Source organism: Pteropus alecto, unplaced genomic scaffold (genome assembly GCF_000325575.1).
Source record: "Pteropus alecto unplaced genomic scaffold, ASM32557v1 scaffold3, whole genome shotgun sequence".
Classification (NCBI taxonomy): Eukaryota; Metazoa; Chordata; class Mammalia; order Chiroptera; family Pteropodidae; genus Pteropus; species Pteropus alecto.
This window is the reverse complement of record NW_006442484.1, coordinates 63,858,833-63,877,495: the sequence shown is the minus strand read 5'-3', so window position 1 is coordinate 63,877,495 and position 18,663 is coordinate 63,858,833. Positions and strand designations below refer to the sequence as shown.

At 32.7% G+C, this 18,663-nt stretch overlaps 1 protein-coding gene across 4 annotated transcripts in view; it reads left to right on the top strand.

Moving 5' to 3' along the window:
- The window catches only part of FAM126B (family with sequence similarity 126 member B), a 64,628-nt gene that overhangs the window by 18,934 nt on the left and 27,031 nt on the right, over window positions 1-18,663 (top strand). For 3 of the 4 annotated variants that reach the window (XM_006921343.3, XM_015596645.2, XM_025039281.1), the window contains 5 exons: window positions 2,655-2,736; window positions 3,441-3,542; window positions 8,391-8,570; window positions 12,288-12,368; window positions 13,711-13,826. In XM_006921343.3, coding sequence (XP_006921405.1) covers window positions 2,686-2,736; window positions 3,441-3,542; window positions 8,391-8,570; window positions 12,288-12,368; window positions 13,711-13,826 — 530 coding nt within the window. In that variant the 5' untranslated portion in view covers window positions 2,655-2,685. Of the gene's footprint in view, window positions 1-2,654; window positions 2,737-3,440; window positions 3,543-4,298; window positions 4,355-8,390; window positions 8,571-12,287; window positions 12,369-13,710; window positions 13,827-18,663 lie in introns of all 4 variants that reach the window. The other variant, XM_025039282.1, reaches the window with a different exon arrangement.

Genomic DNA, 18,663 nt, shown 5'->3' with positions numbered 1-18,663 from the left:
TATTACTCAGCCATAAGAAGAGATGAAATACTGCCATTTGCGACAACATGGATGGACCTCGAGATAATCATACTAAGCGAAATAAGCCAGACAGAAAAGTTGAAAATCACATGATATCACTTATACGTGGGATATAAACCTAAAAACAGCAAATGAGCAGAACAAACAGAGACTCATGGACATGGACTATAGCGGTTACCAGAGGGTAGGAAGTGGGGGAGGGGAGGGGAGGGGAGGTAGACTGGGTAAAGGAAGTCAAATATAGGGTTTAGGAGGAGGGTGAAGTGGGTAAAGGGGATCAAATATATAGCAGCTGAAGAAAACTGGACTTTGGGTGGTTAACACAATAGAATAGACATGTCAAATTTAATGTATACCTGAAAATTATGTAGTTGTATGAACCAATATTATCCCAATAAACTTAATTAAAGAAATACTTATGGAATGGATCAATGAATTTCTGACTGAATCCCTCCTTTTTTTGGTCAGTTGTTTCTTTGAATTCTGAGAAGCTTCCAGAGGCAACTACTTCAAGGTATTCAGATAATTGTTCAAACTGGAAGTTACAGTGTAATGGATCTACGCTTGTTATTTTATTTTTTGTAATTAAAATTTTATATCAAGATATAAGTTGCATAGACTAAGATATAATCTTAGTTAATCAATAGTTATATCGTGGAATACATTCTTAGGTGAAGAACTAGGTTTTAAAGAATATTTAGTGCCACTTAATTAATTGTACTTGAATGAAAAAAAGGAATTCTGACAATGATTTGGACAGTCATTGTAATAAATGTAGGATCCTTATAAAATTACTTCTTTGAATGGCATTATCATTTGGAAGTGTAGTTGTGTTTTATTTTTTGAAGTTATTTAAGAGTCTCATTTCTTCATCAAGAGTTTTTAACATGAGAATTGTGTACATATGTGCATCATATGTATCTTTTTCTGAATTAGGAATCCATAGTTTAGATAGCAAAAGTGAGGTGGGTGGGTGGTCTGTGACTTTCCTCTTTTACCTCCTCCCCACCACCAGAAAAAAAGATTAAGAACTATTGCTTTAAATCTCATATATCATAATTTGTATGTAGGGTTAGTCAATTTTTTTTCCTTACTATTCATTATGGAACATTCCAAACCTGTTAACAAAGTAGAGAGAACATTGTAATGAATCTCGTGTATCAATAACCAGTTATTCAGCTTCAGTGGTTGTTATCTCATGGTCATTTGTATTTAGTCTATACCCAATGTACTTTCTTCCTTTGGCTCTCCCCTAAGCCTTCCAGTTATTTTAAAGCAAATCTCAGATATCATTTCACTAATAAATATTTTAATATGTATCTCTAAGTGATAAACACTATTGTAAAGAACTATGGTACTATTGTCAAATATTAAAATAACCTATAATTCTTAATTTAATGTCATTAAAAAAATCAGTCATATTCAACTTCTTCTATTTGTGTCATACTTTTTTTTAAGTCTTTAGAGTCCAAATAACCTTCCTACTTTGGTTATTGATTTTCCCTTTACATTTCTTTTAATCTGTAGGTTTCCCCACTATCTCTTTTTCCTGTCTTGCAATTTATTTGAATAAATCTCAGTCTAAAGAACGTTTACTATTCGAAAATAATGGGCATGTCTTACTCCTTTTTGTATTCCTTGCTTACATAGTAGATTACATTTTATAGGAATATTTTATAGGGATATTTGAAAATCATTTTGGAATTGTGGGGAGAAACTAGAAAGTTCGATTTCCTTTGTTAAAGTAGAAATTTTAGTGTGGAATTTGACACACTCTTAGGAAATATGGTCTTTTTAATAAAGAAACTCATTTCAGTTGCTTTGAAGACATTTTCTTCTGTATCCAAGACATTCTTTATTTCTTGTAGTTCTTACCTTTTGAGACATAAATTAAAAACCAAAAACCTTTTATTGTTTTTCCCATTTAAAAAAATATATTCTTACTTGTTTTTTTATAATTCAAAGTTACGTAATTAGAATATCCTCAATAATTCTTCCTTCAGAGGCAAATGCTCAATAGTTTAATGAATGTAAGCTTCCAGCCTTTTAAAAAATATTTTATGTAATTTTTAAAGGAATAATAGTTTATATACTATTGTATAACATGCTTTTTCTGTTTGGTCATTTTTCCATTTTAGAAAACAAAAATCTATCTTCAAAGGCCTTATTTTGTATTTTATATATATATATATATTTGTAATCAGTTTGCCGAGTATATGACTCTTGATTTTTAGCTTTTCTATGTTTTTCATTTATGATCTGTCACATGGTTTTTTCTGTGATGTGTAACTTATTCCAGTTGTATATGTAGAAAAAGTTCCAGGCATGGACTGCACATTTGTCCTGAGTAATGTGCAGTTTAATTTCATTCAGTAAACTTGTTTTTGCCGCTTTGAAGTACAATTGTTGGGAAAAGTGTCAAAGCATTAGGAAAATAGGTTTCAAAAGTATCATTACAAAAAGAACTTCTGTCTTTAAAAAATTTAGTTTTAATTGATTCTAGTCTAAAAGTAAGCCTTCTTATCTAAAATATATACTAGATGAGCTGCTGCTTTAGTGAAAGGCACTCATTTACCTTTGGTAACTTCTGTAAGTAGTAATGTTATCCTCAGTGCAGTGCTTTTTTCTTTCAGAGATAAAAAGAGTAATCAAAAGAAGAAGAAGATGTTGGGATCTGAACGTGGTGTTGTGGAAGAATGGTTATCAGAATTCAAGGTAAATTAGATTGAGGATACGAATGTGTCATATGAGTCTATATCTCAGTTATTTAAACAGTGAATATGTGTTCTATGGAAAAACCATAACAAATGTTATGATATGTAGTGGAAATATCAAAATATGAAATAACATGCTTCCATAATTACAACTCTTAAAAAGGCACTAATGTGAATAATGTCTAGAAGATAATTTGTAAAAATGAAAATAGGATTAATGAGGGTATATGTAGATTTTAAAATATATTCAGTTAGAGAGGGGATGCCTCCAAGTTTTAATATAGCATAGAGATGGGATTTTTACCTTATATTTTTATTTCCTGTAATTACAATCATACTTTGATTTGATTGAAAACTATAATTTACAAACACTATAGAAGTAACTTATAAACATAAAATATAAGAATTGAAATATATCCTATACTATTTTTTAGACTAGATTAGTTGAAGGTGACCCATTTTCAGTAATCTTGGTATAATGTGTGATCTCTAATCATTTTTTTGGTTAAATAATTAGAATTGTATAATATAACATCCTAACTTAATTTCTTTTATCAACTCTTATGGCTATTTCTTGTATTAATTATTTTTACCTTTTTTTAGTTACTCTGTTTTAAATCTTTTCAAGAGAAACTCATGTAAACTAAAATTTCTGAATTCCCAAATATTAAGTTTACTTTTGTTTTCTTTTGATGTTTCTGTTAGGCATTGCCTGACACTCAGATCACCAATTATGCAGCAACTTTACACCGGAAAAAAACGCTGGTACCAGCCCTCTATAAAGTTATTCAAGATTCAAATAATGAGGTAGGAGAGTTTATAAGAAAAATAATTTCAATATAGTAAAATGAACTGTATGTACTAAAACACATACATTTAAGTTTTATAGTTTTCCCTACTCGTTTTTTCTTTTATTTTAATCCTTTTTAAGGGACTAGAAAACTTTCTGTCTGCTGTTTTTCATTCCGATAGTTGCTTTGGCTTTCCCCATGCCCTCTGTCTCCATATTTTCAAATGTTTTGATCAAATTTGTTCCTGTGGAGGACAGCATGTTTTGATTCTTCATTCGAGTGACTATCACCTCAGTAGATTACTTATTTAATTTGAAATTTATCTCTGTTTCCTCTTCTGGAATGTTTCCTTTTCTGGAAGCCAAATTTTAACCATATACTGAAGATTTATTAATTTTAAATATTGTTTGCAGTTATTTTATTGACAATATAGAACTATGTCTGATTGATCACTCTAATCAGTGAACTCAAACTGGTAACATGAAATGATATTGCTAGTAAATTTACCTTGAAAATGATCAGAGAAAGCACTTTTTAGCCTAAATAGTCAAGATTAATAAACTTAGAGTAAGAATTTCCCATTATTCAATTTTCTAATAGAGGAAGGGAAAAATGCAGCTATTGAATCTATTTGTTAATTTATGCAAAATACACACATTATCTTTTCATTAACACAATAGTATGACATATAGTTTTATCACCACTGGATTCATGTATGCTTTAAAATGAAAATGAAAGGAACACACAGGAAAGTAGCTTCTTATCTTCCCAGATACAGCCTCCAAGAGTGCCTCTGCTGTGTACTGGAGTGAGTTTGAAGAAGTTCAGGTAATCATCTCCTAACCAGCAGCTTAACTTAAAGTGCATCTTCATTTTTGTCCTATCACTAAAAGCTTGCTTATTGACCTCTTTCTTTCCTATCTCTTAAACTTGGATTGGCTCTCCGTTAGACTTGCATCTGTTGCTATTTGTAGCAGCAATTGCAGGATTCATTTGCTTCTTTTTTTCTTGCTTTGTATTTACGAATGGTTTATAACTTTAGGTGTGGTAATGTACATGTATGCATATCCTAGGTCAGGAGTTTTCAGATTTCTGTTTGAATAATGAATGTGTGTATTCCCCACCCCTTATTTTGCACTATCTTAACATTTAAGCTTTGCTTTAAAAAATTTTTTTATGCTTTCTCTTTAGATTGTAAGCTCTTCATGGGCAGTGGTCATATATTCTATATTTGTTACTTCCTAGAATCTAGTATTTTATCATAATGATAAAATTATTACATAATGAATACTTAATAAATCTTGATTAGAAGGATAGTGAAACACAAAATGAGATTCTAAAATGCCATCATTTTCAATGGGACTCACAAGTGTATAAAAAGTATTGGTTTCGTTTTTTCTTTTACACTTTGGAAATTATGACGTTAAAGTTATTCACATTATTTTATATTATCATATTTCATAATATTAACGTGTCAGACCTTGTCATGGCTAGAAAGGGAAAAATTACAACTTGAGACATTCAAGATCAAGACCCAACAGTCATTACAATCAGCCACTTGTCAGAGCAGGTCTGTCTGTCCATTCTTTCTCGTATCGGGTTATAAGATTCTAACCATGTGTTCATACTTAAGAATAACAGAATTTTAAGCTCTATAGAAACTCGAAGCAATTCTGGACTTTAGTCCTAGAAGAAAGGCCCTTTTAGTCCTGATTTTGCCATGTTCTGAAATGTTATCAAGCGTATTATTTAGTTAACAGGAAATTATTTCTTAAAAATGTCACTTGCCGTATATAATATTAATTTAAACTTATGACACTCTTAAAGTTTTGTTTTAAAGACTATAAAAGTTCTTAAGAAAGTATATTTCCTAGAAGTTTAATATTACATATATGGCCAACCTGGACTATAGCTTAAGTTTTAATCTATAAACCAACATAATGCTTTGTTTTTCTTTTTTCCCTCCTTCCAGATCCCTTAGTCACCAGTTCTTTCACATCTTCCACTCAGGGAGACCTCCATCTTTCTCCATTTTAAATGCGAGACTAAAAATGTCAAATGGGCATGTAATATACTGCCTTGCAGTCTTGCTTTACTTCTTTAGTATACTGTCTCACTGTTCATTTCACACCATTTCCCCCCTCATACTCTTACCTTTTTTAATCCTCATTCTCACCTTGCTTTCTTTGTATTAAAAAGCATGAGAAAATAGTTGGGAATGCTCTTATTTTCCCATACACATTTACCACTCTGCCTGCATCTCTACCCATACTCTCATGCCTTTTCTGTTACTCATTGGAGGAAGTATCCCAGGTTGTGATCTCTTCCACTTAGACCTGAATCTCATCTTCTCTGGCCCTCTCAAAGATTGCTCCTTCAATTATCCCCTCTCTTTCCTCCTTGATTGATTTTTTCCCTTCCCTGATGAATTCTGTAAATAACCATATTCTGTTTTGTAAAAACCTTCTTTATCTCGGAACCTAAACAGGATCAGGCCTGGTTAGTACTTGGATGGGAGACCACCTAGGAAGACCAGGTGCTATAGGCGTAACAGAAAAATAAGGGATTGTAAGCTGACAAGGTCCTTGCAATCTGTGAGGTCAACCAAGGGTTGCCTCACACAAAACAAAACAAAAGCAAAAGCAAAAAAAAAAAAACTTCTTTGATTTGCCTTATATTTTATTACCTACCCCATTTCTCTGCCCCTCTTCACAGATGAACCTCATAAAGTATTGCTTACTTGTAGCCTCTGTCTACTTGACCCCTTTTCCTCACTTCACATTCTTTCTTTAACCCAATTTGGGCCTCAGTCTCTATTATTCCACCCAGACTGCTCTCATTGTGTTCATTGGATATCATGTTTTTTTAGTAATTAATCATTTTGCACTGTTTGCTACATTTGGGGAAGGTTTCAATTATTCATAAGCTTTTTTTTTAACCAGAGGATAATAATTTTTAACACCTTTTGATGTAGGATAACCCATTTATCCCACATAGGTCGGAGTCATTTGTGATACTGGGAAATTGAGAACATAATGGCCTGATACAAATGCTTAGAATTAAAGATTTTAACAGATAGCACTGACAAGTTTTTAACTATCTTATTTTGCAGTAGTATCTGATTAAGTTACTAGGTTGCCAGCCACTCCTCTTCTTGGCTTAAAAAAAAAAATTAGAGTAATAATTTTCATAACTGTATCTCTTTGTTATGCTTAATTAAAATATAGTATCCTATATGCCAGTGTATTTCTTGCTACTGGGGAAAGGAAGTTAAGACCTTATAACATAAACAAATTGTAATTGTTCCAGGACCAATAAAATTTAGAGAAGGTAATTTTAGAGTCTTTTACTAAAAAAGGAAAGTAGATTTGAAAGTTGTATATATATTTTTAATAAGTAAATTTATGGGAGCAGTAATCTTTAATTCCCTAAAAGAGGTGAATATTATTGTCAGTACTTTTAAAAGATGCCAGCCATTAACTATTTTTAAAAATTTAATACTTCATATTTAGCACTATGTGAAACATACTATTTGTAATTATACAACTCTCACATCCTACTCCACTTTCATTCTAATATAAGAAATGTGCTATAATGGGAACATCAACTTTGTGTCAGAAGACCTAAATTCCAGTGTCTTCTTCCACCACTAACTTCTATGACCTTGGGCAAATTGTCTCACTGATCTAGACTTCAGTGTGAGGCGCTAATTGCAATGTTTTTTTTTAAGATTTCAAATACTATGATAGTTACTAGATTAGGATATGTGTGTATAACTTTTTTTAGCTTTAGAGTTGTTCCTTAGGAGCTAAGCTTAACTCATCTAAATATATTAACTGTGCAATCAACATAGGATTTGTTGACTTTTAATCTACAGCTGTGAAAGTAGTGATTTTCTTCTAGTGTTAGATTATTACAGATGTACATAACTACATTCAGACAGATTTTCAAATGTATATGTATTATTTTAATCATTCAGAATAGAGATAAGCATATAAATTACTAAATATTTCATTTTCAAGCAGTATTAAATTTTAAACTTTTTTATAGTTTCCTGTCAGTGTTTTGTCTGCATTTTAAAATCACAGTTTTGTGTAGTCTGCAGTTATTCCAGCTAAACCATTCTAAATTGACAGTACAAGTTTAGAGAAAAGGGGGAGACTTATTTAAACTGTTTATCTTCTTCAGTTTTCAAGGTCATGAAGTTCCTCATAAGTCGTGTTGTGTTATATACAGAATTGGCCAATTAAACATTGGAAAAGCTGTTTCTGTATACTTTCCTCCTCTTCAAAATCTTTCAAATAAATATAATTAATAGAATTTAAGTCATTTTTACTTTTTACAATCATTAATTTTAAATATGAGCTAACATTTTGGATGTCCAAATATTATGTATTGCAAAGTCCCTTTCTCTACTGATGGTATATAATTTGTTTAAATCACAGTCTTAAGTTGATATTTAAAGTTTATTTCCAACAAGATTATTTGAAATTATTTTCTTCCAATAGAAACTTTTTAAAATGGAGGATAGTAAGGGTTCTAAGAATAGAAAAAGTAACTCACTAAATATATGTGTGGTACATTGGTTAAAGAACGAATTATCTAATCAATTTAGTAATACAGTATATTAAAAGATATGTTGATATTATAAGGGCGCAAAGTATTTCTTATAGTTAGGTTGGTCAGTTTATATGTAGTCTCTGTACATAAATAGAGATTAAGTTTTTGGCTGCATTCATTCAAAATATGTAAAAATTAATGTTGAGAGTTTACTTTGAAAATACTGTATAAGTATACATGCCTTAAAAATATATAGTTACAGCCAAAAGAATGGACGTAAGTAATTCACTTTATTTCCTTTTAGCTCCTGGAGCCTGTCTGCCATCAGCTGTTTGAGCTCTATCGGAGCTCTGAAGTTCGACTTAAGAGGTTTACACTGCAGTTCTTGCCAGAATTGATGTGGGTTTATTTACGGCTTACAGTTAGCCGAGACAGACAGAGTAATGGTTGCATTGAAGCACTTCTGTTAGGAATCTATAATTTGGTAAGTTGAAAATGATAGTTTGGGAAATTTAAAGTATTTTTTAAAATCCTCTGAAATATTTAAATGTTTAGAGGAAAAGAGATTGAAATGTCTACTGAATAATTTATTTGAGTTAATTAAATTGAGTACAGAGTTGCTTAATGATGCATTTTATAAAGTAGATAAAACTATTATAATTGACAGCATTGCTAATATTTTATGAGTTATTTTTATTTATTGGGGTGACATTAATTAATAAAATTATATAGGTTTCTAGTGTATAATTCAATAATACATCATATGTGTATTACATTGTATGTTCACCACCCAAAGTTAAATTTCCTTCCGACCCCCTTTGCCTTTACCTCCTTCCACCCTCTCCGCTTCCCTCTGATAACTACTAAACTGTTGTCCATGTCCATGAGTCTGTTTGTTTATCTTGTTTGTAGCTTTCAGTTTTATATCCCACATATGAGTAAAATCATATGATTCTCAACTTTTTCTGACTTATGTGGCTTAGCATGATTATCTCAAGATCCATCCATGTTGTCACAAATGTCAGTATTTATCTTTTCTTACTGCTAAGTAATATTCCGTCTTCTTTATCCAATCATCTACCAAAGGCACTTATATTGTTTCCATGTCTCGGCCACCATGAATAATGCTGCTATGAACATAGGGGTGCATAAATCTTTATGGATAAATGCTTTCAATTTTTGGGGTGTAGATACCCAGAAAAGGGATTGCTGGGTCATATGGTAATTCTAGTTTTTTAAGGAACCTCCATACTGATTTTCATAGTGGCTGTACCAATTTACATTCCCACCAGCAGTTTATGAGAGTTCCTTTTTCCCTGCAACTTCTCCAACACTTGTTATTACTTGTCCTGTTGATGATAGCCATTCCATCTTTCCATATGTCTATTCGTCTTTGTATTTCCTCTTTGGAGAAATATCTATTCAGGTCTTTTGCCCATTTTTTTAAGTGGATTGTTTTTTTAGTTGTTGAATTGTATGAGTTCTTTGTATATTTTGGATTTTAACCCCTTATCAGTGGAGTTGTTTGCAGATATCTTCTCCCATTCAGTTGGTTGCCTCTTTGTCTTATTGATGGTTTCTTTTGCTGTGCAGAAGCCTTTTAGTTTGATACAGTCCTATTCATTAATTTTTGCTTTTACTTCCCTTGCATTTGAGGTCAAATTCATAAAATCTTCTCTAAATCCAAAGTCCATGAGTTTACTACCTATGTTTTCTTCTATGCAATTTATTGTTTCAGGTCTTATATATTTAGGTCTGTGACTTATTCTTCAAATTATTTTATTTGACCAATATTTATAAATGCTTTGCATGTAAAATTTTTAAAATTTACTTTTAGTCATCATTTGATAATATATTATGTATTTGATACTATATTGTTTATGAAACTCTTAGGAATTCTCAAGTATACCTTCAATACTAGTATTCTTTTTTTTTTCACACGGTGCTCAGTTTATGACACTGGTATTGAAATTCCTTCCCTTAGAAGTCATATTCTGTGTATTGAGTACTCATTGTAAATAAATACTCCACATAATAAAATTAAGTTTTATAGTTGAGAGGTATTATAGTACCTCATGAAACATTGAGTCTCACAGTAAATAATATTCTTCTGCACCAGTTTTCACTCCTCTAAGTATTATCCCTTAAATCATTAGAAAACATTTTCATCACTAGAACATGTATCTGAAGGAAGGAGCTTGGCCTTTGGAGTCACTTATATTTTATTTAAAACCAGACCCTGCCACTTATAGACTGTTTTAAATTTGGGTAAGTTACTTAATATCTTGACTTAAGTTGCCTCATCTGTAAAACAGAAATAAAACGTTGTTACAGGATTAAAAGCATTTGGAAGAATCCAGCATGTTACCCGAAGTATTTAACAAATGTTATCATTTTTATTATTAGTAGTAGTAGAAGTATAATCATAGGTGAGTTTTTTTTAATGAAAAGCTGGTCTAGGTATAAAATTCTCTATTTTGTTAATTTGCCTGATTGTTTTTTTTAAAGCAGAGAATTTGTTTCATATATCACTGTGTCTTTAGTGCTTACTTAGCACAGGCATTTAGTAAATGTTTATCAATTTGATAATTTAGTGTTTTAGATTATGTTTAGCATTAAGCTATCATTTTTATTAATTTGTTCAGTGTAATAGAATTTAGTAGAGGGAAAAATTGAAGTAAAAATATTTTGTATAGCAGTCCTTGACAGTGCTAGTTTGTTGGTGCTATGGTTTAGTTATCTTTTGGCATCTCAAACATATACTATTAAATAATGCTCAATTATATGTCAGAAATATAATCTTGGGCTTCTGTCTTCTTTTAATTCCCTTGATATCTATATTCTCTCTTCTCTGTGTTTCTCAATTTTTCTTACCACAGCGGTTTTCTTTTATATATTCATTTCTCTTTTTTCTTTTTTCTTCTTTCCCTCCCTGGTCCTTCTCCCTTGATTCAGGTAGCCTCAGGGAGAGTTTTGTATTGCCCTCAGCTTAAGCAAATTTCAGAACACCCTTCACACAAATACAAATATAAATTAAAATATTTGGCTTAATTTAAAATTTGGGAATAAAATTAAAATTTTATTGCCTAACTTAAATCAGGTACATTTATCTTAGACTTTCTCTGAGGCACAATGACCCAAATATGGCAGTAACTAATTTGACTACAAAGCAGTTAAATGATCTCTCTAGGGAATTTTTAAACTGCTTTTCCTGCCGAAATCAGAGGTAAGGCCATTTTTCACATATAATTGCTACTCTCCTATGACATATTAAACTCAGAAATCAGCACTATAGGGAAGTTCTTTGGGTTTGATTTTTGGTGATAATAGTTGTTTTTATTGTTGTTTTTTCCTTTTATGCTATGTAACTACTTGGTCTATCTCTGACCACCTTCCTGCTAGGTCTGCTAAGGGCAAGCTTCTCTTTGGATTTTATACCTATTATGTGTACTGATATGAGTTGTTTAGACAAAGACTAAAATAAGGCAGTAGAGAAAAGGAACGATGCAAGAGAAAAGGAGCAATGCAAAAATGCTGGTGTAGATTTTGTTGATGCCTGTAGCAGATTGGAGGTGCCAGAAACTGTAGACATAAAGGTCACTGTTGTCCTTTTCATTAAAAGATAAAGTGCTTTTAAATTTTAAAATTCACAAGAATTTTCTTGCAGTTCAGTAAAAATTACCTAAATATGAACTTATTTTTAATCACTTGGACTAATGTTATCTTAATATATAGTTTATTTCAAGTCATTAGTTTATTGCTGAAAATTGTAAGAGTTTCTTTTAGTCAAAATTCATTCTGTGTTAGAACAGTGTTTTTTTCTTATTTTCATAAGTGTAGCTCTCTTGGCTAAGATCTTTAATTTTAATGTTTAACTCAGCCATGTTTCTACTTAAGGATCTTATCACTTGTAATTTCCCTGTACTATATGTAAATTTAACATGAAAATTGACTTGTATTACTGCTTCATGTCTTTGCTGTCATGTTGTATTTTTTATATAATATTGCACTCAAATCTCTCAAAGTAGTGTTTTTTAGATATTACTGTTTCTATAAAGAGATAATAGTGTAGTAATATTTTAATATACTATTTCTAATAATCTTTCTTACCAATAATATGTTCAATAAATTAAGAAAGTAATTATTCTTTCTTATAGTCCTGTGATTATTTTATTATCTTTGTATATTTTTTTTACTATAGGAAATTGCTGATAAAGATGGAAACAATAAGGTTCTATCTTTTACTATCCCTTCCTTATCTAAGCCTTCAATATACCATGAGGTAAGTAAGATTGAAAGGTGGAATTATTTAAAATTATGTTGAATAAGAGATAAAAGTCAGTTTATTACCGAAGATAGCTATTTCTAACACACCTTTACTGATATGCTTTTTAAAAGTAGATGTTTGTTAGTAGTGATATAAAGTTGAGCTACTGTCAAGGGAGGCAGAAAGTAATTAATGGAAAATTTTCCTTTAATTTTTGTTTAATTCTTTTGTATTCTTCACCAGTATTATTTTCAGTCTTTTTTATTAGTCTTGTATGAATTTTCTTTAATTTTTAAAAGTTTCCATATTAATTAGAAATCATTTATGTTAGATTGATTGGTTTTTATTATTTTTTAGGAAAATGGCTACTTAGAAGAATATTAATACTGTAATTTCCCTTTAAAGGAGTCTAGTTGATGAATTCTACCTATTCAATAACATACTTTAGATTTTTCCTTATATTTACTTGATTGAAGAATGTGAGAATACTAATGATCGTATAGTTAGATGACTCTGTTGAGCTGAATTCCTTCTGCCTGCTCTTTTTAAGGATATATATTACAAATCAAGCTTCTAGTCTCTTGTAGTCTTTAGTGTATAAAGTTGTGAAGAAAGCATTTAAAGAAACTTCACCAGTAATCTAAAAATTATATTTTGTTTTCTTATTAACAGTCAGTAGCCTGTTGTCTCATAGCTCTATGCAGCTATTTCTTTTCTTAATTCCCTTGGGATTTTGTTCTGTATTGGAAATAGAATGCCTCCTATTTAGCAAGGACTCATTTTAGCATAGAATATTTCTGAGTAATAGATTTTAATTAAGTCCTGTGTGTCATGTTATGAAATAAAATGGTGGATAGTGAAACATTTATGAGTGGATGGATCTTCTAACTTTTGAAACATGAAATCAGTCACCATTAAAGAGACAGTGATCATAGTCTTCAATATTGTTTGTGTTATATAATTATAACTCTACACCTTGCTTGCTTTGTAGTAGAATGGGATTAATGAGAATACTTACCTACCTGAAGTTAGACAAACTTCCTAATTTGAATGCAGTCCCCAAGACTGCTCTGTGTTCTAGAATACAAATAAAACTGATGTATTTGTAACCTGTAGTCTTTTCAGCAAATTTTCTTATCTGTGTCCTAAGTGTAGATTTATTTCATAATCTTTCCAAAAAAATAAAGCAGTATACTTTTTATTTTATGTATCATATAATTTTCAAAAAGAGCTATAGAATGTATATAATTGAAAAATGGAAAAGGTTTTGAAAGAGAAAAATGGTCTGAAACCACTCTTTTGTAGATTTTTCCTTAATTTTAGAAACACAGTCTCATACTTTACCTTATTTTTGTAGCCATCAACGATTGGATCAATGGCTTTGACAGAAGGGGCATTGTGTCAGCATGATCTCATCAGAGTTGTTTATAGTGACCTTCATCCTCAGAGGGAAACATTTACTGCACAAAACCGGTAATGGTAAAAACTGTGGACAGTAATAATTGTTAATTTATACTTAACAGTTAACTATAATTACTTTGGTTTAAGTTTGGTGTGAGAAGAGGCAAAAAGTTAATTATGTCATACTAGTGAAATACATTATAATAAAATACCCATCCATCTAATGCATGGTACTATGTTATGGTCATCTTATATAAAGCAATGTAAAAACCAGATTCATGTTCTAGCACTACAATTTAGAAGCCATCCTCTTGGGCAGTGTATCTACTGTCTACGTCTTGCTTTCTTGAATGGGTTAATGAGAATATATACCTACATGAAATGAGACAAATTGCATAGTTTGAATGCACAGTCCCCAAGACTGCCCTCACTTCTAGCACCAATTGTAAGTTCGGGGGATTCCCATAACCACTCTTAGGTTTGATAACTTGATAGGACTCACAGAACTCAGTGAATGAAAGCTATTATATTCAGAGTTATGGTTTATTACAAGGAAAGGATACAGATTAAAATCAGCCAAAGGGAGAGATGCATAGAGTCTAGAGGGTTCCAAACGCAAAGTTTCTGTTGTCCTTGCTCATCATGTCAGGATGCATTATCCTCCCAGCATCAATGTATGACCATATGCATAGAGTTAGGCTCAGGCGAGCTTCAGAGTCCACAGTTTTTATTGGGCTCCATTATATATAAAAGTATGATTGATTAGATTGATTGCTCACAAGGTTGATCTCAGTCTCCAGGTTAATTGATACCGTGTGACCCAAAGCCCCACCCTAAATCACATGATGGTTCTTTCTGGTGTAGTCAGTTCCCACCCAAGAATGTTAGATGTGGCCAGCCCTGCCATAAGATCTGTTGTCACTAGCCCCCACCCTACAAAAAGTCATTCTCATCAGGTATGACATAGGTTACTTCCTCGTGGAGGCAAAAGCCAAAGCCAAATTCTTTACATTACTAGGTAGGCCATTCCCTGACCTTTGGCTAAAACTCTTTTAAACAAAAACAATTATGTTTATTTGGGCATCTATTTTTAGTATAGCATTTGTGTGACAAATACAGATAGCAATGTGATTATGAATATGCCTAGTATTTGAGGAATCAATATAAATTAGAGATAGATTTGAAGAAATAACTAATTTGTTCTATAAAACCATTACACACATTTTCATCTTTTTGTATCAATTTGGTTACTCTTTGCCACCCCGCCCCATCCTGATCTGCTGCTACCTGTACTTTATGATAAAATTGAGCAGAACTAATTTGGTGATGATCAGATCCAGTTCTTCTCTCAGGCTAGTCATTTTTTATTAGTATTCATCCTAAGGAGGCTTTAATTCAATTTACCAATACATTTGACCATCAATATCAGTATTATAACCTTACCAACAATGCCAGTGTTACACCATATCACAGAATGGCAGTACATATAAACTGAAAAATAAGAGTCATAGATACTGGCATATCACATCACCAAAATATCTCCCCAAGCAATGCCACTGAAGTTTGTAGGCTTCCATTTGACTTAATCAGGTTCTGAAAACAGGAGTGGTCTCACCAGCATATGGCTGGGATATGTACTCATTGATACCAGTCACCTTCCAGTTCTGAAAGGGTTTCTCCTGATGGGCATAGATAGGTCATAGATATATCCTATTTTAATGCACTCCTCTGATTCCCGTAGTGATTTTCATAGGCCCATTCCTCATACAGGCGCCCCTTTAATAGGCTAGTTTTCCATTGCCCTCCTGCCTGACCATGTGGCTAGGTCATTGGCCACCACCCATGAGTTGGTAAAAATCTAAACATAGTAGCAAACAGTTAAGTTCAGACATCAGACTAATTTGTTTTTAACTTCTTCAATCAGAGTGACGGTCTTCCTAACAGAGTGCAGTCTACTCATATTAGAACTGCCATCCAGGCCCCCTCCACCCATGGTGGCTGGGCTGAGTGCCCACCAAGTCTCACTGGCTGCATTGTCTAGGCATGCCCAGTGTGGGTGCAGCAGCCTTGGTCTTGGGAGCACCCAAGTAGCAGCTGGCAGCTGGGTGAGGAGGAGCTGAGAGGCCCGCGGTAGGCGAGGGGCCAGGTTGGTCCAGAGCTGAGCAGCCGGATCCTTCATGGTGAAAGATTTGAGATTATTCTCTCTCCTCTGTGTAGTTGGTAGTTTGGGTGGTGAGAAGATGGTTGACAGTGTCAAAACCTTTCTCCAGGACCTTGCCAAGAGAATCAAAGACTCCATCTGGGGAGTTTGTACCATCTCAAAGCTACATGCTTGAATTCAGCAAAAGAGAGAGGCGTAGCATTGAAGAAGGGCAAGTAGTGTCCTGGCACAGAGGAGAGCCCAGAGCATAGAGAGCGAAGCAGGAGAGTAAGCCACATGTTGTTAGTAGCATTTTCTTTTTCTTTTTTTTTTTTTTTTTTTTTAAGTGTATTGGGCTAACATTGGTTAATACAATTATATAATTTTTAGGTGTACGTTATCATTTGACATCTATATATTCTATTGTGTGTTACCACCCAAAGTCCAGTTTCTTTCAGCTACCATATATTTGATCTCCTTTACCCATTTTACCCTCCCCCTCCTCCCCTACATTTGACCCCCTTTACCTCATCTAGCTCCCCCCTCATCCCCCACTCCCTACCCTCTGGTAACCACTAGTCTATAGTCCATGTCCATGAGTCTCTGTTTGTCCTGCTCATTTGTTGCTTTTAGGTTTATATCCCACACATAAGTGATATCATGTGATTTTCAACTTTTCTGTCTGGCTTATTTCGCTTAGTATGATTATGTCAAGGTCCATCCATGTTGCAAATGGCAGTATTTCATCTCTTCTTATGGCTGAGTAATATTCCATTGTGTATATGTACCACAGCTTCTTTAGCCAATCATCTATCGTAGGACACTTCGGTTGGTTCCATGACCGGCCACTGTGAATAATGCTGCTATGAACATCATTGGTTGGTATTTTTCTGTCATTTTAAAGAGACTAAATACGGGGAGGGCGGGGGAAGATGTCAAAACACTTGTATGCTGCAACCTGCATGGCTAGAGGGTTAATATACCTGAGAGGGGGCAATGGACAGATGGAGAAAAACAGACGGTAGTATATACAAAAACTGGGGCCAGGTGGGACACTGCACTCTGCTCAGATACAGTGACCCCAAGGCAAGATCAGCATATTTATTATATACTTTTGAAGGTCAAGGAGGAAGTGGGAGTCTTCTTCTCAGGACTTGAGACTTGCTAGCAGCAATAATTTCCCAAAGCCTGTTTGTACCCGGTTATCTATGCTAAACTACAAGCAGCTGTCTGTTAACTGTTTTTTTGTTGTTATTGTTTTCTATTTTAATTTTTAAAGTATAACATTATATACTTGCGGTAAATTTAAAATAGATCACAGTATAAAGTAAAAATAGACGAGAGTACAAAGAGAAAAGTTTATGTGTCCTTCCAGAAAATGTTAATGCACGCAAAAGCATATATTCAACCTTAAACATGCCCAGGCCCATATACAATGGATTCAGTTGTACATGTTCTGCAACTTGTTTTTTTATTTAAGAATAAATCTTGGACATATTTCTCTAGCAGCTTATAGAGATCTCCTCATTCTTTATTAATGACTGCCTAGTATTCTATATATGTACCATCAGTCTCATATTGACTGAAATTTTGATTTTTAGTTTTTTCTACTATAAACAACATTTCAAGGAACACTTTTCTGTATGTGTGTGTGTATATATATTTCATGGGAATACCAAGATATCTGTAAGAAAAAGTCCTAGCAGTGTAATTGCTTTGTTAAAGAATGTCTGCTTTTTCAGTTTGTGTAGATACTGCCAAATTACCCTCCCCCAAATAACTGCACCAATTGAACCTACTACCAGTAGTTTGAAGGTGCCTATTTCCTCATACTAACCCCCAATTCTGGGTATTTTCAAATTAAAAAATTTTGCCAATCCGATAGTTAAAAATTGATATCACATTGTTTTACTTGTCATTACTTTATTTATGACTGGGTTTGAACGCTTTTAATATGTTAATTCATTATTTTTCTTGACCTATGAACTGCTGTGTTCTTTTCTCTTATCAAATCGTGTATTTTTTTCCTAGTGATTTGCAAGAGTGTATTAAATATTGAAGAAACTGTACTGTGTTTTACACCTTGCACATTTTCAGTTAATTATTGACTTTAATTTCTTTTTAATTGAGATATAATTCACATACCATAAAATTCATCCCTTTTCCTTAACATAATAAAGGCCATATATGACAAACCCTCAGCCAACATTTATACTTAATGGTGAAAAACTAAAAACCTTTCCTCTAAGATCAAGAACAAGGCAAGGCTGTCCACTATCGCCACTCTTATTCAATATAACATTGGAGGTCCTAGCGAGTGCAGTCAGACAAGAGAAAGATATAAAGGCATCCAAATAGGAAATGAAGAAGTCACACTGTCACTATTTGTGAATGACATGATTCTCTGTATAGAAAACCCTAAAGACTCCACAAGAACACTACAAATAATAAGCAAATACAATAAAGTCTCTGGATGTAAAATCAACATCAAATATTCATAGCTTTCCTATACTAATGAAGTGTCAGAAAAAGAAGTGGAAAAAATAATTCCTTTTGCAAATGCAATAAAAAGAATAAAATACCTAGGAATAAATTTAACAAAATATGTGAAAGACCTATATAATGAAAACTACAAGACCCTATTAAAAGAAATTGAAGAAGATACAAAGAAATGGAAAGATATTCCGTGTTCTTGGATTGGAAGAATCAACATAGTTAAAATGACCGTATTACCTAAAGCATTATACAGATTTAATGCAATCTCCATCA